The sequence below is a fragment of the Mirounga leonina genome, unplaced genomic scaffold, assembly GCF_011800145.1.
Source record: "Mirounga leonina isolate KUSES-001 unplaced genomic scaffold, KU_Mleo_1.0 Mir_154, whole genome shotgun sequence".
Lineage (NCBI taxonomy): Eukaryota > Metazoa > Chordata > Mammalia > Carnivora > Phocidae > Mirounga > Mirounga leonina.
In genome coordinates, this window is record NW_023270389.1 from 38,658,952 (window position 1) to 38,681,754 (window position 22,803).

At 42.2% G+C, this 22,803-nt stretch overlaps 1 protein-coding gene across 3 annotated transcripts in view; it reads left to right on the forward strand.

Annotated features, from left to right (window-relative positions):
- The window catches only part of PROX1 (prospero homeobox 1), a 52,229-nt gene extending 30,624 nt beyond the window's left edge, over positions 1 to 21,605 (forward strand). For 2 of the 3 annotated variants that reach the window (XM_035010543.1, XM_035010542.1), the window contains exon 5: positions 15,990 to 19,675. In XM_035010543.1, the coding sequence (XP_034866434.1) occupies positions 15,990 to 16,175 (186 nt within the window). In that variant the 3' untranslated portion in view covers positions 16,176 to 19,675. Of the gene's footprint in view, positions 1 to 15,989 lie in introns of all 3 variants that reach the window. The other variant, XM_035010541.1, reaches the window with a different exon arrangement.
- Positions 21,606 to 22,803: the final 1,198 nt, after the last annotated feature.

Sequence of the window (22,803 nt, forward strand, 5' to 3'; positions counted from 1 at the left end):
CCCGCCTGCCTGCTACCCGTGCCCTCGCGCCAAGGGGGGGTGCCATGCGTGACCCCCGGCCCCCCGCAGGTGCCCCCAGATTTTTCTTGTCTTCCCTTTACAGCCGGAAACACGGACGTCCGTGATCATATTGATACCTCGGGTGGGATGGCCAGGGCCCGGTTCGAGAAAAGTCTGAGCACAGAACTTGGCAGAAGACAGAGGGAGTTTGTCTCAAAGCTCCCTTCTTCCATTTCCGCCTTGCTTCTCTTTATTCAGCCTTTTTTTTTTTTTTTTCCTGCCAGTCTGAAGCTCTCGTAAGCTTTTCAGATTGCTGCTGCCTCCTCCTCGGGAGGAACTTGGGTCGGATGAGATACCTCCACCGGCGGTGGGGACAAGCCTCCCCCCGCCCCGGGATCGAAGATCCAGCTAGAGACAGCTAGGCTAGGTAGTTCTGCCAGCCTGCCAGGCCTCGGGGCAGCCGCCGCCGTGGGCCGTGGCGAGTCCTCCCTGTGTGTGTGTTACAGCACCCCCCCTCCCCTGTCACCTTGTGTACAGTCTGGTCTGTGACACTGATGGTGATTATGTCATTATTTTGCTCTGGGGGCCCTGGCACATCTGCAGAGCCCAAGCACATCTTCTTTGTTGCGCTGGCAAACATCCCACACCACAAATGCTTCATTAGCCCTGCTGCTGGCCTCCTTGCCAGACGCGAGTGCCCAAGCCCAGGCTTCTTTCTGCTCCGTTCTTTTGTGTCGCTGATGATCGTGTATTCATCTTCCCGGTTCTTCCCCATTTTCCTCGACTTCTGAACTCCAGATGTCCCAGTTTTCTTGCCCAAATCACTCTGAGGTCTACAATGAGAAGCAGGGTGACTCTATGCCTTAACCCATCCCCACCCCTTGCCACCTTCCTACTTCTCCGTTCCCCAGATGGAGAGTGACTTTGAACAGCTCCCCATCACGAGGGCTAACATTTTCAAACCTGCGGTTTGCACAGATACCAGGGGACTGCTCCCAGTGTATGACGGTAGATCGGGCTGGGATGAGGAGTTATTAGATACTGCTTATTGGACGGATGCCTTTCTCCTCCATGCCACTTCTTTCCTCTCCTTGGCTCATTTATTTGCTTTCTACATTGCCACATTTTACCAATTTTCAGAAAGCAGTCTCAAATGTGAGTGCAGAAAAGATTCTTCATGCTTCGCTGTGCATGTTATGGTCATCTGAAGGTTCTTTTTCTATGAATGGAATCTTCATCTCCACTCTACCCCCTACCAAAGTCCTCTGCCTCCTTCTGCGGCCCTAACCTCCCCAGCCCCCAACAATGACCTATTATTAGATATTTAAAGTGATTAGCACTTGGCTCTTTGGGAAAGGAGCTGAAACGTTTCCCTTAAGTTTTATTCTGTGTATTTCACAGAACCACAGCTTTTGTTAAGGTGTGCTGGTTTCTCCATTAACTGCAGTAAATTTTAGAGTTTAGTATCTTGGGCTGTGATGGGTGCTCCGTAATTGGGATGTTTAATTTCCCCTTAAATTTGAACTAATTGGTCTGTGTTACCATACTATGAGTAGCTTCCCCAGTGGAGAGTTTAACCAGTTTTTTATCTCCCAACCACTGCAACATAAGATGTTTGAAATGTCTCTATCTTTGAGTAAAACAGAGATTTTTCGTTTTAAGGATTAAGTTCATATTTTTATGGGAATCAACGGTCAGATCTAGGACAGAGACACCGGTAAGGAATAAAGAAAACTCCCGGCGAGGAATGAGTTGTCGTACGGTACCAGGCCCGAACACTCTCTAGTCCCTGAGCCCCATTCCGAATCTTAGGAACGATCTGGCTGGGAGAGTGAAGGGAGAGGTGGTCAGATCGGTTGGCTACCCAGCCCTCCGGCCGGGAGAGACTGGTACCTGTCATTGATGGAATCATTTTCGAAAGACTCAGGATGTCCCCAGAACATTCCCAACCTTTTGTCATTAGCTCATTATGGTTTTATCACCCATGGGTTTATTTAAACCTTTTTTTAAACCTAACTGCATTCTCAGAGTATACCACTCCTCAAGGTAATAATTCTCTAAATTTATTACCTGCTGTGAAAATTGCATCTTCTTTTTATGGCTCTTAAAGTGATTTCCCTGGAACTCCAAAGGGATCTCCCTTGTTATAATATCCTGGGATTTGTGAACAGGACTGTGACCATATTCTCCATTTCCTTTCTGATTTTATAGACTTTGATCATTCCTCCCTCTTAATCTTCATCTCTCCAGATTAAGGGGCTCTAATCCTTTTTAAAAGTCTAATCTCATACAGTAAGTGGGCTGCCCCTGATCATTTTCGCTGCCCTTCTGTAATGCGTTTCTGGCATGACTGTGTCTTCCCAAGGGATAGTTGCACTTACCAGACCACGGGACAGAATTCCAGCCATGGGCAGCCACACTATAGTTTGGTGGTTGTTCCTCTCTCACACACACCCAATGCGATTTGTTTTGCTTGTTCCAGAAGTTTATCCTCAGAAGTTGGATTTCTTGAGTAACATCTCAGTAGCACTTTTTGGTTAAGATGATCCCCTGAGACCAATTTATGAGCCTCTTGGCAAGTATTCTGGCAAATCTGAATGTGTCTCCAGGACATATCCAGCCAAATAAAAAAAATGGGCAGATCCACCATGCTGTCTGGATGTTTTCAGTGTTTTTGTAGATAAAGTATCAGGGCATTTGATATCATGAAGACATGGCCTTAGTCTTGGGCTTGAGTCTTTAAAATGCTAAAACTAGGGCAAGAAAGCTCTGGCCTCTAAATTATTCTCAGGCAGGAAACAAAATGTTCGCTTTCAAGTAGGTGTTATTTTATATGAAAGCATCACCTTGAAATCTTAAGAAGGAAATCCTTTGGGGAATCTTTGCAATGTCAGTGGTCCTAAACTAATAATAGTGCAGAACCTAAGAGCATGGATTCTGGAACTGGTCCCTGGGGTCAGATCCCAGCTCTTGAAACCTTGGCAAGTGTCTTACCCTCCCTGTGCTTCAGTTTCCTCGTCTATAAAATGGGGAAAATAATAGCAAGTACCTCACAGAGTTGTCTTGAGAATTAAATGAATATACATGACTGTATTATCACAGAGTAAGTGCTGTATAAGCATTTGCTTTTATTAATTCATAGAGCCAAGTAAAAGTTACCTTGCTGCTGTTATCAGTAGCTCAACGATTGCACCATTTCCTGCTGACCCTAAATAGGCAAACAAACAAATGAGCAAACAGGGAGTTCTCATCAGAATTGGGACAAAGAGTCAGTGCAAAACTGGTTTTAAAAAGAGAAAGTGATTCCTCCTGCCCCAGGTGTGGCTGTAAAAGTGACACCAGCCTGGACCAGCTCCAGGATTCTGGAGTCAGGGGTTCCAGATGAGGAGGGCAGCAATGAGGAGAGGGGGTCTGGCGGAGGCAACACCAGATTAGAGGGTCTGCTTCTGGCCACACCTACCTTGTTGAGCTCTACTTTGCTCACCCGTCAAGTGATAAGATGAAACACAGAGCTTTGTTCTATCTCTGAAATTCTGTGATTCTAGAAGACATTCTGCATTCTTGAAATAAATCCTGGGCACGACGCAAAGCTGTAAGCAGTGACTGTGGAGCCCCTAGGAATCCAGATGGTGTCCATGTGGGGCAGCTTCCACCCTTGTGGCTCTGCTGTGGCTTAATTATCTCATGAAAATCTGTAGGGTACCCATTTTCGTGTTCTCCCAAGGCTCTCTTTGCAGATCTAAATCTCAACAGGGCCCTTGGAGATGTGGCAACTCCCATGCTGGGATTACAGAGACTGATATTTTAAATTCATAAACATTTATTGATTGAATTGGCAAGAGTCATTATACTTGCTGCTCACTTTATGGGTTGGGTTGGCTAGGGCAGCCAAACAACGAGGACATTTGTCCTGAAGCCCTCATGCAAGTGGGTTTTCTAGGAGATGGAACAGAACTGAACAAACTAAGAGAGAGGCTATATACCTGTTCCCACACGTATCCCAGTATGCCATACCTCCACCTGGACCATCGGCATTTGCGCTATGCATGAACCTCTGTATATAATACAACATCTGCCCTCGTTCAGGACAGAAAGAGTTGTTTCGGATAACTACCTTCACTATTAGGCTGGGTTGGCAGTTTTTGCAAAAGCTACACCACCTTTTCTTCCAAGATGGTGGTAATCTCGATCGTGAAAGTCTTTCCCAGTGGGATTTTGTGTGTGTTCATGAGTTTGTGGTTGGTAGGTATCAAGTCCTCACACAAGTCATTAGGATATGTATTTTTCATCTTTTTATGGTCATGGTCCCCAACTTCTGTTTTTTGGGGGGAAGGGGCTACCAAAGCATTTTAAAGTAAAATCTTGTTCTAAAAGTGATTTTTAGTAAAAGGTAGTATGTCGACTGAGAACAAGTGTGGGGGTTGAGTGGCGCTAAAGGCAGAGAAACAACCAGAAGCAGAAGTGGGTAAAGAAGATGAAAGGCCCTGGTTTCAAGGCCACTGTGTTTCCTTTAATATAGAGACAATTGTCAAAGATTTATCATTTTCAGTGGCCTGACAGTATACAAGATAATCTGTATATCGATTCCCGTAATTGCCTTTCGGCAGGGCCCATGCAAGGGCCAATCCCTGACAGCATCCTAAGACTCCCCGCCGCAAACGTTACCTCAAGTCCCGTTAGGTGTTGACATGGGTCTAGAGGGCTCCCAAAGGCCCCTGGGGCCATTCGAGAATCTGTTTCTCCCCTTTTCCAAACCATTTACCTTTCTTAAAAAAGGAACTTCAGAGCCATTCCCAAGCTCTTAGTTTGCTTTGAAATACAGCTCATCGTTCCTTTTGCAAAGGGTAATTGTGGAGGAGAGACCAATAGCATACTCTAGAAACACAAAACAGAATTTCTCTGACAGAACAAAGATTTTTCTAGTCAAAACCAAAAGATGGGACTGAGGCCTTTAATCCCAGTCCTTTCTCAGAGCAGCCCCAATATTATTTGGGATGCATACTCTGTTGTCAGCAGACTGGCGGTCTCTCCCAAGATCTGGTGTTCTCGGAAGCACTCTTTTGATTATCACCCGTACCTCACAGTGCCTTCTCTGGTGCTCACCATGGGTGATGCTATTCTCATCGTCCTGCCTGAACCCCACTTCCTAACAGTTTCTCCCTGGGCTCCTCACTCACAGGCTCTATCAGCATGAACACAGGGCACGCAGACTAGTTTCCAGGTTAGCCTAGGCAAAGCTTAATTACGAAGATAACCCTGCTGCAGAAAACAATCACGTAATGCATTCTCGAACGAAACAGGAGTAACTGTGGATTATCTGTGCCCTAGCTTCCTTTCGTGCAATATTGGAGAGTTGATGTCTTGTTGTTTTTGGATAATCTCCCATCCAAGAATGGCACCAAGCTCGGCCCTATTTATTTTACCACCTCACCCAGTAATTGTAGCAAAAGTTAAACTTTAAGCACTATTAGCCTGTCTTGAACTCAGATACCAATGGCACATAATTCGTGGGGCTGCCTTGAAGGGAAGTGAGTGAACACTGCAGCGTGACCAGGACGCTGCTCGTTTTTCCATCCAAATATCGAGCTGATTCATTTGATGTGTTGTGAAGGAGGTACGGATTCCTCCATCTCATACGTTTGAATGCTTCCTGGCAGGAACGTTCCTAATGAAAAGCTCCTCATCAAGGCAGAGAAGGACTGAAGTCTTCCTGGGCCTTGATGATCTCTGGGTGTGGTTTCACTCTATTCCCACAGACGTGGGCAACCTTCCGTGCATCTGAGGAATGGCGTGACATTGCAGGTTGAAGTTGGGTGAATCAATCCCAGCTACCCTGCAAGAACAAGCAGTGTGCTGACCCAGTGAGGCACACAGGATTAGTGAAGAATGAAAGCGCATTTGGGAACGTTGTTAGCCCTCAAGTTTGGCTAAAAGCAGAAGTTGGCAAACTATGGCATTTGGGCCAGATCTGGCCCTCAGCCTGTTTTTTATGACTCTGAGCTCAGAATGGTTTTTATATTTTTAATAAGTTGTAAACAAGAAGAAGAATGTGCAACAGAGACAGAATGTGGCCCACAAAGTCTATGTATTTACTATCTAGCCCTTTACAGAAAAAGTTTGCCAACCCCTGGCTCAGATTGTTTCGCTCTTTTGGAGAACATGGACTCTCTCCAAGGCCTGAGGTTCCAAAACTCCATGATTCTTTGATGAAATAGTCCTGGTCCAGGTCTTACCTGAATAGCCTACCAGATGCATAATTCCAGCAGGAGCTTCCAGTTATGTTTAAGATCTAAGAGTATTTTCAACGCATCCTGGGGGCAAAGAGATAAGGAAAGTATTAGATTTTCGTTTTTAATACTTTTTCCCTGATTTTCTTCTTGTTGAATTTTATTTGTTCATTTGTTTTGTCTGTTTAAACTTGGAGTCGCTCTTTGAAACGTGTGCAGAGTTCGGGAGGGAAGGAACATTGACTCCATCACCACAAATAACGTGACAATCATTGTGTTTCCTGACACATATACCCCCAAGACTCCCAAACATGAGCAAATAAACTAGCCATTTTAATCATATTTGGTGAACCAAATTTCAGCGCCACAAAATAATTCTGACAGTGTCGTAGAGTGTATTATAATGACATTTGCCATTCTGTTCCCGGCAAGCTAGTTAAGTACCTCCTTTTCTGGGGCTATGGGAGAGATGGTTTTATTTCTCTTGGTATCTCTACACAGAGTTACCAATGGAATGTTTATACAGTTTAAAAAGCATACACACATTATTAGCAGGTCAAGTAGATGTTAAGACATTCCTTTTTATTCCTGAAAGTCACAATTAGCCAAAATGCACCATCCAAGCACCTTTCTTTCTTTCTTTTTTTTTAAAGATTTTATTTATTTATTGGACAGAGAGAGAGAGATAGCAAAAGTAGGAACAGAAGCAAGGGGAGTGGGAGAGGGAGAAGCAGGCTTCCCGCCGAGCAGGGAGCCCAATACGGGGCTCGGTCTCAGGACCCTGGGATCGTGACCTGAGCCGAAGGCAGACAGACGCTTAACGACTGAGCCACCCAGGTGCCCCCAAGCACATTGCTTGATCATCACTTGATGTTTTTATCAACACACACATTATCAACATCTTAGAGGTGTAGAAATTTTATTGTGCATTCTGTATTTTCTAAATAGCCTCTTTTAAGAGAGAAAGACTCAGTTTAGGTGAGGAAACAAAGCAAGCACTCAGGGAGTGCCTCAGCCCTTCCTCCAGGCTGCTGTCAGAGAAGCCCACGGGAGGGGTGATGGCCTGCTGCATCCCGAGCCCCTCACTGCCCATGCTACGGACCAAAGTCCACCTCCCCCGATGCTTTTTCTTGGAGCTCCACTCTCTGTTCAAGGTAGATCCTTAGCCTTCCTCCTTGCACTTTCCACGTGACTTTTCATTCTTTTACTACGCTTCCTCCAATGGGGCCATGTCCACCATGTCCTCTCTGGTGGTTCCTCTACCGGCATTTCTACGGACTGGTACGGCCCCGGAGGATGCCAGGCGGGTTCCCTTGGAAGTTTTCCTGCCACAAGCTCAATGTATGTCCCTGCCACAGCAACAGACGGGGAGACATGCTTTCCTTTTGCCACTTTTTCTAATTATCCCTGCAGCTCATTCAGTCTGGCTGGGAGCAACCCGGGGGCCGTTGTGTGGGTCTCCCTCCCACTCTGTCCCCACCCCCGCCCCTGGCACATTAACATGACATTGCGTGGTGTGCACAGAACGGGAGCAGCTTCCACCAGCTGAAACCTCTGATCCCAAACCCACCAGAGAGTTTGGCTTTTGGATTTTGGCAAGAAGGCCTGTTGCCCATCAGGTCAGCATGAATAAAGATTTCTTTCTTCCTTTCTTTTTTAAAGTCAAGCACCAACTGACACTGCCCCCCCCCCCCACCAAGCTCCCTTTCTCAAGACAATTTAACCCCTTCTCCCAAGTACATTTTTTTTCCTGAATGCATGGGATTTTGTTTTATTCTTTTCCTGTGAGACAACCAAGAAATCTACTATATGTAGAATCTGAAAGCCAAATCAATTCTAAGCCATCTTATCATTTTTAAAGTATGTTTATCCAGCTTTGCAGTAGGAACAAGCAGACTGTTTGAAGGCCACATACTTTTCAAACCTTGGTTGCAACACGTTTGCCTCGTTTTGAAACTGTCTTTATCTAGCCGAGAAAACGAAAATCTATTTGACAAAGTGGCACTCTGGCCAGTTTATCTTGCAATATGGCTTTAGCTCACTGAGTCTATTGATTTCCTTAAATTAATGTTTACAGAATGCTACTGAATTTTGCTCAACAGAACATTGTTCTTTTGAAGGTTTGTAAAAAAAAAAAAATGATACAGACTGTTATCGCCATGTGTTCCTTTGCTTAGAGGAAACATGGGGGGGGGGTTTGTTTTTGTTTTATTGTGTTTTTTGTTTTGTTTTGGTTTGGTTTGGGAGGTTTTGGGGGGGGGTTGTGTTTTTTTTTTGTTTGTTTTGTTTTTAAGGACAGCCTTGAACTATAGCCACTTCCTATAAGCATTTACTCTCCACGTATCTAAGTAGCAAAACATGTTACTAGGGCATTGAGCCTGCTCTTAGGCCTAAAACTGCATGCTGATCCAGTCCTGTACGGTCCCCAAAAGCTGAATGCCACTTGGAGCATCAGAGTGAAAGAGTCTTTAGTCCAGTTGCTGCCACAGAATCTTCCTCTGCCTCCCTTGGTACAACCTGGCAGGCGCTGGCAAGTGGCTTTGCAACCAGTGCTCCCCAGATAACGCCAGGCCTTCCAGACGTAGGTGTGAGCATCCTAATAAAATTTAAATGCCATGTAGCCATTTGGTGGGAACTCTAAATGTAATACCTCGTTCTCTGACCGTGGCACTCAGCGACTAATATACAAAACCTAATCTCTAGTGACGATTTTAAAACTGGACTTCCCAGGGAAGCCCCCGTGGCCCTTTAGGCCTGACAGGGATTCAGATGACAATCACGAAGTGATTGAAGTAAAACTTGGGAAATACAAAGCAACTTTCTCAACTTGTTGACTCAGCCAATAAAATTGCTCAAGCAAACATACTCCAAGCATCTCTCAAAATACTGCCGTGTACACATTTACCTATCACAGTGAAACACTTCCCAGCGATTGGACTCTTCTTTAAAGGCTCAAAGCATCGCCGTGCATTCGGGGGGATGTTTTAGGCTTCCCAAAGCCCACCGCTGTCCGCTTTCGCACCGGATTCTTCTTCCCGCAGTCCCACCAGGCACTTTGCGCAGCATCCTGCGCCAGGTCTTCCTTCGGGCCGGTTAGTCCCCGGGCCAGCGCGTAGGGTAACGCGTGCCTGGCTGCGGGGGAGACCCTTCGTAACAGCATCTTGTAACCATACTTGATAGCTCCAGGTTTCCTCCTCTGCCTCTGACAGGCAAATTCAGTGGGAATGGGACAGTGGAGGGGAGCCGCCATAGCGCATCTGTCCTTGCCTGTTCGTCTGATAATCTCTTTGAGGAGTTCCTAAAGCATCTGAGTTTATCCATTTAAGTCCACTGCGTCTGCAGTGTAAGTCCCCAGCTTGTGCCACTGCTGTCGGGAGCTCTGTCTCTCCTTGATCAATATTTACTTAACAAACAGCAGGGATGGGAGAGTTTGTTTAGAGGAATCGTGTGCGCACCAGGGTGAGCGAATGCTCGGGAAAGCACTTCAACTTTGTCTCCTTCCCTAGGACCTTTGTGTGCATGTGTGCGCGTGCGGAGGCCCTTTCTCTTTTTAGCTTCTCCGAAGACACTTAGAAGTCATCTAGAAAATGCCTCGCAATATGTGATTAGTGCACTGTTTACACTCTAAGAGAACTCATGATGTAAAATCAGTTTCGAAAGTCCCAAGTTCGATTTTCCTTTTATGCTCCTACACAGGTTAAACATTTTGGAAAGACTCTTGGGATGAACAAGATGCACAAGCATCTTCCTTTGACCCCTCTCAATAAGTGGGAGGGAAGAAGATGCAGATGGAAACAATGAAAGCAGTTTGGACAAGGCAACTCTATTTCTGATGGCATTAGATTTTTTTTTTTTTTTTTTTTCCTGAAAGCCCAAGGAGAAAAGTAGCTCTCCAGATTTTCAAAGCTGCTTACCTAGTTTTTGGAATTAGATGTGACTAACGCTAATAATAAATACGAATACCACGCCGTTCAAGTTTAGAGAGCACTATTCTTTCAACTTCACCGAAATAATTGCTTGAAGGCTCAAGTCAGTGTCTCCAATACAGTTGACTTGGAGGCATCTGGGTCTAGTTTGAGGGGTTTTGTTTCTGTGTGGGTAGAGGCTGGGGGAGGCTGGGGGAGTTATTTATTTATTTGATTTTGTGAATTGGAGTTGTAAAGCCATCTGAAATATTCATGCAGAATTGTCTGAGAAGCCCGTTTCTGTTTTATTTACTGCACAGTAGAACAGCCACAGTGGATTAGTTCTACAATACCCGTAACAAAAGCCCAACAGCTGATGCATGTGATGTTAGGAGGTGACAAAACAGTTAAAGTATGCTGCTGGCTACAGGCAAGCAGTCAGCAGATGCAGACAAAAGGGTTTGTGACAAGAATAACTCTCTCTCCAAGGCGAGCAGTGAAGAGTATCCAAAATACCAGTACCCTTTTCTCCTTGACATTGTCTTCTTACAGTCAGCATTTTATTGCCCTTTTATAGTATTAAAAAAAAAAAAGTGGAGAAGGAAGAAGAAACAAAACCCACACACAAACTAATTCACCAAAATACTAGCCGCGATGTTACTTTTCCATCCGTTAAATACTCCTGCCCATACCCAGGTTCCCTTTTACATTTCTCCTTCAAAGTCAGTTTGAAAAAAAAAAATAGTTTAAAAGATGAACTGAATAGATGATCTCCCTTGATAAGACTGTAATCTATTGATAACCTCGATAAGCCATTTGAGCCTTTGGTTATTGGGGAGGGGCTGGGGCAAGAGAGCATTATGCCTGGTTTGTTTTCTCTCCATTTCAGCAAAGATCATTTCACTGATAAAATTAGGCCAGTGGACAAAATTTTTAAGGGGGATTGAGGATGGAGAGGTATCCATGGGAAACTGTGCAAGGGGCCAGCCAGGTTTAGGTCTCCTGCAAAAGGCCAAGGGATGAGCTTGTGGATATTTCAGAGGTGTGAAAAATCAGCTTCTCTGTCTCCAGAAAATAGGAGAGGCTGTCTTCTTTTTAACCTTTGTAATTCCCCTTCTATTCTCTGTGACATTCATTCAGCTGCCAAGAGCGTTTGGCAAGGTTTGGGCCAGCGAGCACACTTCCAGTGACCACTAACCTTGGTATGTCCTGACACTTATGATGAGTGTCTGCAGGACACAGAAGGCAGGCAGCCTGCTACGTCAGGCTTTTATTATGTACTGCAGAGGCTAGGGACAGTCAATTTAATAAAACAAATCATCCTTGAAGGTAAAGCAACTGGGAAGAGGAGGAGGAAGACAGGGGAAAAATGTGTCTTTGCCACTCATTCTGAGGGGAAAAAAAAAAGAACAGCAAAACAGCCCCCCACCCAACACACTGTGCGTGTGCGTGTGTGCACGTGTATTCGTGTGTGCGTGCACACTCGCACAACCCAGCCACAGCTGGAGCAGACTGGAAAACATCCTCCCGATTTCCCCATTTCATCAAAGCCCATAAGGCCCTTGCTTGCTCTGAGGAGACTCAAGTAGGAACGATTGTGATGAAATTGGTAGATGCTGATAGCCAGCCCCCTTCAAATTCATGAGTGCATTCAAGTACCTCGTCGCAATTATATTCTCCTCCAAATATCAAGGCAAGGGGAGGCAAGACCATTTGGGGTGAGGTTCCTATATTGGGATGCCTTTTTATCAAGCAAAGTTTCCATTCTCCTCTCCTGAAGAACACTCAGCACAGCAGCTCCCACAATAGCTTCAGAGTTCCAGCCAGAGACTTTGGAAGCCTTTTGTTTTTTCCCTGTGGCATGTCCAAAGGCATGGCCTTCCCTCCCCCCCTCCCAGCAGCCTGCATTGTCTTGCATTCCAGGGACTTGATTGACTGTTGCCACCTGATGCTGAGGAGATACTCTGGGGTTCATTCTGCAGATTGTTGGGTTCTATTAAAAGAAACCTAGATAAGGGATTACTTGTCACTAAGGGATTTTCTGCAGATGTTTATTAGTGATTGGAAATCCATTAGGTGTGAAGAGGTACAGAAAAATATGGGCAACATCATTCTTGTAAACCCAAATTCTAAGACAGCCCCCCAAAAAACAGAAAGGACCCCCTTTTACTCTGTTAAATGCAGTTGGGAAAAGTTTTAAAGTGGAAAGGGGTAAGGGTCTCTTTTCTCATCGGTGATCTTTCTACCTGTGGATGGAATTCTTTGGCACTCTCTCAAAAGATCAGTTGCTACTCATCAGTTTACCGCTCTGGGGCCACCAAAAAAGATTAATGGCTCAAGCATTAGAGGATCTCATGATCAATTGCTTTAAACCAGCCCAGTCTGTTGTATGAGTTTTGCCTCAAAGTAAGCCCTAAATTAGCAAACCATTTCATTTGTTCAAAAAGAATTTATCCCTTCTCAAACATAAACCAATATCCTAAGTTTCCTCCTGGGAATCCTTTGTACCATTCACATTCATTTTGAAGTTACTAGCTCTTCTGTGGTTTTTCTCAGTCACAGATCCACAGCTTGTCAAGGTTTTGATGCCCCATATAAATAGAAATTACTGAAAATGCATTAAAAGAGAGAGAGCATGGTTTCATGATAAGACACCTGGACATGTTATTTCACATGAGTCTCTTGTTCTCATAATTTATTCATCTTCTAGAGTCTCATAGTTTCTTCATCTATAAAATGACTTTTGAGGTCTGTTCCAACTCTTTAAATGCTATCTTTTTTTAGCATTATTTATTTATTTATTTATTTATTTATTTATTTATTTATTTTAAGTATCGAGGGAGAAGGTAAGTGTGACTCCAGAGCAGTATGGAGTAAAGCAGAAGGCAAGCTCTCATCATGAAAGCCTATGCAAAAAAAACTTTGTTAAGCATTGTGGGGGATACACAGAATAGAAACTGAGGCTCTTTATCTAAAGACATCTTGGGGCAAATTCATTACAACTAGATAGAAGTAGGTGAAAAATTAAACAACACAAAACACAAATACAAAAGATGGTGAAGGATAGCCCAAGATTACCGCCAAAAGAAATGAACGTTTAAAACGAGGTAAAACCCACTAAAAACCATTAACAAGAATGGCAGATAATAATAGGGTGGGAGCTACACACACACCCAAGAGAAGTTACTTTGATTTGCCCTCAGGCACACCCTAGAACTAGCCTTCCTCCCGCCTCTATTGCTGATGCTGTTCTAGATGCATCTCTCCTCTGATGATCTCAACCAATATGATCTCAGCCCCCTTGGCCCCTGGTACTCCAGACCTCCCGTGGGGCCCTTGGTGTGGAGGAGCTCCCAGTCCTCTCTGACTTCCTCTGGAGCAGCCACCATACCCTGTGTCCCGCACAGCTCTCTGCCATGCCCTGCTGCGTGCCCTGCTGCGTCCCTAAGTGTTCAAGAAACATAGATCTTTGTCATGCCTCTGTTGCCAATGGCCGGGAAAACCACACTTCTTGAAATGTTTATTTCAATAAATGCCTATGATTATGTTTCTGTAGCATTTGGCTGACAGCTCCCAAACCAAGTAGTTAGAGCCCATAGTTGTACCGCCTCGCTGTTCTCCAGCCAGATTCCCTCTCTCAGTAATGCCCATCTGATAAAACGTGAAGGGTTATCTTTGAGGGAAGAAGGGAGAGAACTCAAAAAAGGCTGCTTAATGACTTTTTATTTGGTGTGAGGTGAGTGAGAGAGCTAATCTCTCCTCCGGGCTCCTCCTATCGCACAAATACTCACGTATCTGCAGGAATTTTAGGGAGAAATCACCAATGTTCCTTAGAAAATCCAGATGAATTCTCATCAGGGAATGGCCTTTGGGGTGTATGGGTTTGCACATCCATGGGGGACAAGGGGTGTTTGGATGATTTTGGAGAGCTATGCCCTGAGAGACTGGCTGGGGTGTATGTCTTTGGAAGGGGCTCCTCAAAATTTTCTCTTTTTCTAGACTCTGATAGGCCCCAGATGGGGTCCTTTCTTTATCTGGGGAATTACTAATTTTCTTTACAAAAGACAAGCGACTTACCATTTGAAGGAGTGAACCTCTTTGTCCAATTTTAAATGTATAAAACAGGGATGCCTGGTGATCATTTTAGTTTTCCTTAATAGTTACTGTCATTATAAAATGGTTCATTGCACAAATTGAGAAAGAGTGGGAGAAAGAGATCAAATCTATTCGACATGACAATACCTCCCTTTTACTTGGTAAAGTGGCATATGTGAACTGAGATGAAAATCTTTCACCTCTTCTGTATGTGTAGACAGATCTATCTACACATACAACTACAGTGCATTTACTTCCTCATATGTCTGCCCTTACGATAAAAATAAAACATTACTAATGCAGAAGTACCCCACTAAAAGAAATCTACTGAGGGTCCATGTGTACTTGGAAAATTAAGAGTTTGTGGAATGGCTCTGCAAATCCTTTATCTTGGTGTGCGGAACAGAAGCCATGCTTCACCTTGAGTAACTGACAAAGAATACTAAGTAAGTACATCAACAGCGACCCCTTTCCCTGGACAAGACGTTGGACTATTAAGTAAACAGTTAAGAACACACGCATGTATTAACTGTTGTGGAAGGAAAGGATAAACAATTAGGGGTTCTAAAAAGAATATTTGGAGGGGCGCCTGGGTGGCTTAGTTGGTTTAGCGTCTGACTCTTGATTTCAGCTCAGGTAGTGATCTCAGGGGCGTGAGATCAAGCCCTGTGTCAGGCTCTGCGCTCAGCATGGAGTCTGCATGTCCCTCTCCAACTGCTGCTCCTTCCCATCCCCCACCCCCCACCCCCACTCATGCTGTGCTCTCCCTCTGTCTTTCTCTCTCAGTCTCTCTAAAATAAATAAATAAAGAAAATCTTTTAAAACATAAAAATAATTAAAAAATAAAAAGAATATTTGGAGGTTATTTGTCTTAGAATGTAAGGACTTGGAAAAAGTCCCTTGATCTCTCTGAGCCTCAGTTTTCTCCACAGTAGAAAGGGGACAATGACACCTTATAGAGATGTTGGGAGAATTGAATGGCATGATTCACAGTCTGTACATAACAGAGCGCCTGACACATAATAAGCACTCCAGAAATGTTAGTTTTCGTTATTGCTATCAGCTGCATGAATCACTCTCATGGAGCAATTCTAATCTCAGAGTAAAATAATTTCCAATGTAGAATTTTAGGACTCAGTACAGATTTTGTATTTTGGGACTCAGTGTTAATGTCATTATCTTATCCCTGTCTGTATGTAGAGCACTTTATGGTGCGTACTACTCTCATATACAATTTAGCATTTGGGTCAACAATCCTCTGCTGCTATGAGCAGGAAACAGACCTTAGGTTTTCTTCATTTACAGGGGGTTTCATTGATTTCAAAAGCCAATGATCTCTTATTCTACTTTTGAGAACACTTTGTTTTCACAGTGGAAATCAAAAGGAAATAGGATTCAAATTCTGAAAGATCAGCTGGAGACTTGCACCTGGAATACACCTGTTTAATGAAGTGGGGAATCCCAATAGTGTGTCCCCTTTTCTCACCCGAATATTCAGAAGGGAATCCTGGTTTTTCAGTATGTCTGCATGCATCCCTTGCACAAGTCCCTTTCTAAAACTTCACAAAGCTGTCCACCCCACATTACAATGCTACTATATATAACGACTTCACAGAAGAGAATAGAGGCCGGCCATTTTTAGCAAATTCAGGTGCCACGTAAGCCCCTTTCTGAAAGAGAGAACTTAGCTCAATTTCCTTTGAAGAACCGGAGACTTGAAACTGAAAACTTTATTAATGCCATTGCCTCCTTGTATCAGCAGGTTCCAGAGAGATTCCTGGAAGTTGCGCAGATCACATTACGAGAGTTTTTCAATGCCATTATCGCAGGCAAAGATGTTGATCCTTCCTGGAAGAAGGCCATATACAAGGTCATCTGCAAGCTGGATAGTGAAGTCCCTGAGATTTTCAAATCCCCGAACTGCCTACAAGAGCTGCTTCATGAGTAGAAATTTCAACAACTCTTTTCGAATGTATGAATAGTAGCAGTCCCCTTTGGATGTCCAAGTTGTACGTGTCTAGATTTTGATTTCCTATGGATGTGTATGGGAGGCATGGATATGTTTTGAAATCAGCTGGTAGCTCCTCCTCATCATCTTTCGCTCCTTTTCTCTTGTTTTCCATTGCAAGGGGATGGTTATTTTCCTTCGGTCTTTAGTTTACTTTTGCCCGAGGCCCTTAACATTTGGAGACTTTAAAATAGGGTTAATTTTCAGGGAAAAAGAATGTTGACGTGTGGAAAATCTCTATTCGCAAGGAAAGGCATTTTAAAGATGCTTCTGCTTGATCGATGGTTTATCGCAAATGGCAGTTGGCAGAGGGAGACCCGGGACACGGCGCCGTTCCACAGACGGTGACGTGTCTCTTGTTTTTACTGCTAAGAAGGCCAGAAAACTCAATGAAACCACTACGTAATCTTAAATATTTTGTTTGGTTTGAACTCCGTTAAGTTGCTTTGTGTTCCGTGTTTAAAAATAATGCCAGTGGCAGATGGACAGCTCACTTTTCAAAAGTTACCCCAAAAGGCCAAATTCCAGAAAGAAAAATAGTCACTGTCAAGCCTCTCCGTAAGAGAAACGGCAAGTAGCCCAAACAAGTGTACCCGTTTCTTACGGAGGCAAAGCAATTCTACACAAAACTGACTCTTTCGAGATGAGGCTGGAAAATTCGTACCCGCTCTTCAAATTACCTCTCTAGATTTTACAATCAGTTCTTCGTAATAAGTGAGTATAGATCATTTTTCGTAGAGAAAAACCCCTTTCACATCATTTTCTATTATCTCACTTCGGGTATTAAAAGGCACATACGTTTCAAATGTACTCTTTGCTCAACTCTGTTTATATGCTTCAACGAGTTATTATGTCTGTTTAATATTTAACACTTTTTTTTTCAAAAAAAAAAAAAACCCACTATTTTCTGAATACCTTTCTCTAGTAAGGAATAAAGGACATCCCAAGTTGACCATAAAATTCCTGCCTACATTAGACGCTTGTTGACAGCAGTTAGCTGACTTGATCTTCACCTCCGAAGAGGAGCAGTGTAAGGATGCCCTCTTTTCGTATACGATCCCACACTACCCTGATGGATATTCGAAGTGGTGACAGTCTAATTAAGTGTTTCTTCATTTTAGGTACAGCATTTTAAAGCAACTGATAAAGTCTCTTCGAATTCAGAAGCTAGTACTGACCAAAACGTGTAAACAATGTACAGGCAGCATAGAAGAGGTTGGGGTTAACCCAAAAGACACAGTTCCAGCACACATAAGAAAGCTGGCTGCTATTTTATGCTTTCTTCAATGGTTCTCCTCTTCTTCCTTATTTTCTCTTTTTCCAGTTTTTCCAAAGCGTACAGTGTCCCATACTTGCTTTTAAAAATTCATATGGCATTCACGCTTGTTTTCTCAGATGGGTTTTGTGCGCAGATGCAGTAAGAATTCCTTGTTCATCCTAATAGGCTTTTCCAGACCCCCCTCCCTCCCCTTAGGTCATTTGATCTACACTTAAAATGACACAGGAACAAACCTGGTATTTAGATTATACCAAACACAAATACCATTTTCCCTTAATTTTCATAAAAGTTACATTTGACTCTGGAGAATGCAGATTGACCCATGTGACTAACTAGCTGACCCAATCGCTGTAATTTACCATCATTTATAAATTCTGCTGATGGACAGGAATGTATGGAGGCAATTATTGTCAGCACAAAGCCTTAAAACCTGCTGACTTTAAATTAAATGGCACAGTCCTATGATGCCCTGCATCATTCAGGAGGCTAACGGGCTCTTGCAGTGTGGACAGAGTGCAGCGACGCAGGCTGGAACACCACCGGCTTCTCTCTGCACCCCCAACCAAATGTATCATCCAGCTTGTGCTCCTCTATGTAGCACACACAGGGCCAGCAGATCCAGTTTGTTCTTGTTTCGGCTTGCTTGCGGAAAAAAAAAAAGTTCGGATAATCATTACATTGGAAAAAATGCAAACCAAAAAAAAAAAAAAAAATCCAATCAGCACAAAGTAGGGAAGCAATCTCAACTTGTGGTCACACTCTTTTGCCTTGCTTCACGTCAAAGAGTAGGAATTCATTGTTCACGTCATTATACCACTGGGTCTTTGCTGTTCCATGTAATTCATATCAACATCGTGTTGCCATTTGCAAGGTAGAAGGCAAAACCGTAGTGCGTTCACCTATGTAGACAGACTGCTAGTATCTTCTGATCTGGGGCAAATTCAGTAATGATTCCAGGCTCATTTGGATCTTTAGTATTATTTTCCCCTGCCTTTCTAATTTAAGTAGACAAATTCAGCAAAAGTGTGTGTTCACAACCAATGTTGATGTGCTTATCTATGATAATATCTGCTCAAGGTTCACTGAGGCATAGAAATGATTTCAGAGTAGAAATTGCATGAGGATAAACTCACCTCTTTGTTCGATCACTTTTGCTTTTAGGTGGTTTTTCCCCTTTTACGATCACAAAATCTTGTGCCTCCCAGTGCATTGGAAAGTGACAAAAGCCTGTCTCTCAAAACTCCTACTTAAAAATTCTAGGTTTGGTTGGGTTTTGTTTTGTTTTGTTTTTTAATCACCATCTTTCAAATCTCAGCTCAACTCTCACCAAGTGAAAATTGGCTACTTGGGAGAAAGTTAACTTTCTATGAAGGTGGGAGGGACAGTTTACATAGGAAAAAAGAAGTCTAAAGTGCATGTTGAAATACCACATTACCACTTATTTTCTGCTAACCCTAAATTATTTTTGCATATACACTTGAGGTGATAGTCTGTGCCTAGACCTAAAATGCACCAGCGGGGGGATTTTTAAAAATCCTTCAAAATACCAGTTTTTTCCCACAAGTACAATTGTTCTTGTGCCTTCTGTGGCTTTCGATTTCATCTTTTTGACTTTATTTCCAATTACTACAGCTGCAATAAACACTAGATTTTTTTTCTGGCTGTTTGACATAACGTTGATAGCTATGCATATTTTGTGTCTTTTTAAAACAAAGCGGGAGAATACGTTTTTGAAGAAGAGAATTTTTAGAACAGTTTGATACCGCAAATTATTTTTTCTTCAATTGTTTGAGCAGCATTCGAGTTTTGAAAATTCTTGTAGAAGCCAATTTTTTGTAACGGTGGTGCAAATCTTGTGTTTTCTTAGCCTAATGAAAAGTAGTATAGAAGCAATATTTCATACCATGTGCTGTATATGTGTGTGCAGGTGTGTGAAACATGAAGACACATACACACATATACACGCATGTAAAAATACACATATATATATGCGTGTGAAGTGGAAAGCTTACCTTTTCCTATCTAGATTTAAGGACCTATTTTAGACATTTGTTATGTTTTGTGAAAAGAATGTTCTATTTGCAACGACAAAACATTTAATTCTTACTGTATCTCTGGCTGTTTAATGAGGACGTTTCACATTAAATGGTAAAACAACGTGGAAGATGGTAGAATGTAGTAATTATTTAAGGAAGTGTTCACCCACATATTCCTGAAGTTTGCTTTGTGCCTCCGAGTATTATTTAATTCAAGTGTTTTATGTTTGCAGAATCTTTGTTGCTGTGCTAGGGATGTGGGTGAATATCATTTTTAAAAATGTTAAAAACAACAAAAAAAAAGGCAAAACAAAAACACTAAAGCAAGAGGGGAACTTTTATAAAGCAATGTAAATATTTAACCTCATGGCTGTTGTTACGTAAGACATGAGATTTTAATAAATAACTACATTCTCACAACATCTGTTGAATTTATTAGGAACACTATAGTGACTGTGTAGACAGTTGAAAGCATTCTTGAAAATCCTGCTCTCTACTTTTAAAAGATAACAGTCTCTTTCATCAGATGTCAAGGGCAAGGGTAATGCAGTTTCTGTAAATTTATGAAATTTTTTTTCTATGTACATGAAAACACTTCGTAAGTAACCACACACGTGCGCACGCACACACACACACACACACATACGCATACAGGTTAATACTAAGTCATAAAGCTGAAGATTTGGGGGCTTTAAAAATAGGATGTCCCCCAGAAGCAATCATAAATTTATCAAAGAAAAAGTGGTTTACAGACTCCCTGAAAGCACTGTACATGTGAGGATAGAGCAGAATCTCTTTGCCATGTATATTATAGAATATTCATTGGTGTGAATAGTACAAATGTTTTCTTCTGGTACAAACTCTGTGTTTGCAAATTACAAGAAGCATTGTTTTCAAAAAGCTCCCCTTAAAAGAATGTAACTGGTTTATATGAGTAAGCGGTTACTGCATTGCACTTAAATGTTCTGTTGAAGGAAATGCAGTTTTGTTTTCTGTAGATCTGTTGGTTGTAAACCATCTATAAAACTAAAGCTAAAATGTTCATATTCAGAGCTGGGATCAAAACTGGTATTTAACCTTTGCATCTTCTTATAATTATCCTTCTAAGAATACAACAGGATCTGGAAGCGTCTGGACTTTGAGTCTTTCAACTGAGCCCTCTCTCAAATCTGACACCCTCTAAAATGCACAAACATGAGAAGAAAAGAAAAACAGACTGGCCCGTTTTTGTGAAAATGTATTCATTCTGTGTTTTAAAAATACTCTAATCCTCCACATCGGGGGGAAAGCATTTTCAAACTGTATATTACCACTTCAAGATTAGAATTAGAAAAACATATATTTGGGGTTGGTCTCAGTGCTACCTACAAGAATCAAAGGTCATGGCTTCTCCCGATGTTGTCCCAGCCACTTCTCATATGTATATAGTATATACCGTGACAAAACACTGCCTTTATATTATTTAGCAATATGTTGTAAATAGCATTATTAAGCTCTTTTTTTGTAATAAAGACCCTTTGATTTGAATATAGTACAATAACTGAACTGATAAAGTCAATTTTTGATTTTTTTTTTTTTAGCTAGAGGCAATTTCAATTGTGGATTTTTGTTGTTGTCTATTGTTCTGAAGACTTTGCATAATTTATTGGTTTAATTTATCCTAATTTATTTGATGAAGGTGTACAATTTTGTATTACCAAGGATGTACTGTAATATTAATTGATATGATAAAAAAAATGAGACTCCCTGTCCATATTAAAAAGAAAATAAAAAGGTGCAGTAGACAATTGATTTTAAAGTAAAAGTACAAAAATTTAGTTTGGCAGCTACTAAATTTTAAAACAGAAAAAAGTTGTTGGGGGGCGGGTGGGTAGGGGGTTTTACTTTGTGTGTTTTAAGCTTTTGTATACTCTCCAAACTTTTACCTTTTGCTTTGTACCACTTAAAGGATACAGTAGTCCAATTGCCTTGTGTGCCTTCCATCTTCTCTTAAACTGAATGTATGTGCAGTATATATGCAAGCTTGTGCAAAATAAAATATACATTACAAGCTCAGTGCCGTTCGGTTTTTTTTAAGCACATGACATTTAACTTTTGGCCCTGTGTCCCATTTTAGGACAACGGGCTACTTGTGACTAATATCCACTCTGGAGCTTTGCTTTCATTAAAATGCTTAATTACACAAGTCTAACATCAATGCATGCAGCTCCTAGAAATGATCTTTTTACTTCAGACTGTTGTAGTAATTGGCTACATTTCTCTTTGAAAACTCCTCTCACAGATTTAACTTTATCTAGCCCTCAAAATTTAAAAATGACAAAAGCTTTGGCTCAAAATAATGTTGTGAGCTAAATTTAATTCAACAATGGCAAACGTCTAACGGTTCTAAGAGCAAGGAGAGATGTTCCCAAAAGTCAAAGAATGGCAAATATATCACTTGAAATATGGGGAGGGAGAGCTCATATTGTTTCTACTCTGGTTGGACTCAGAACTAAGTACTAATGTAAATTTTCCAAAACCTTTCTAGAATGTTCCTTCAAACGTGACTGGCAGCATGTTTCATACAAGAACACTGGTCCTATGGCTTTTGAAAATTTCCTTTATCTCTTTCACTTTGGTTTAAAATCCTGTCTCCTTTATCCTTGAATGAGGAGCAGGAAGAATTAGCAAAAATCCCTTACCTACTTGAAATTGACTCTATTATCCATCATTCACAGCCGCACCTCCCTTTCTGGCTTCCACATTACTGTAGACTGAGTCTTCTTAATCTCAGATTTCTTTGGCTTTCACCTAAATGATGAAATTGTGTTTTGACCCTGTTCACACAAAGGTGCTTAGAATCAATGCAATATCAAAACTATTAAATAATAACAGTATTTTTTCACTTAAAGTTATTTTTCTATCAATGGCACAGATTTATATTCCAGTCTTCCTACCTTAACTTGGCAAAAGAGCATGCTACATCTCTCTACACAAAAATTTATTCCCTGATTGGAGAAAAAAGAAGACGCCCCCCCCCTCTTTCATCTGCTCTTGGAAGATAGAAGGCATTTGAAGTAATATAATGACTCTTTGATCTTCTTGTATTTATTTAAAACTGATGTGCTTTAGGGCGCCTGGGTGGCTCAGTTGGTTAAGCGACTGCCTTCGGCTCAGGTCATGATCCTGGAGTCCCGGGATCGAGTCCCACATTGGGCTCCCTGCTCAGCAGGGAGCCTGCTTCGCCCTCTGACCCTCCCCCCTCTCATGTGCT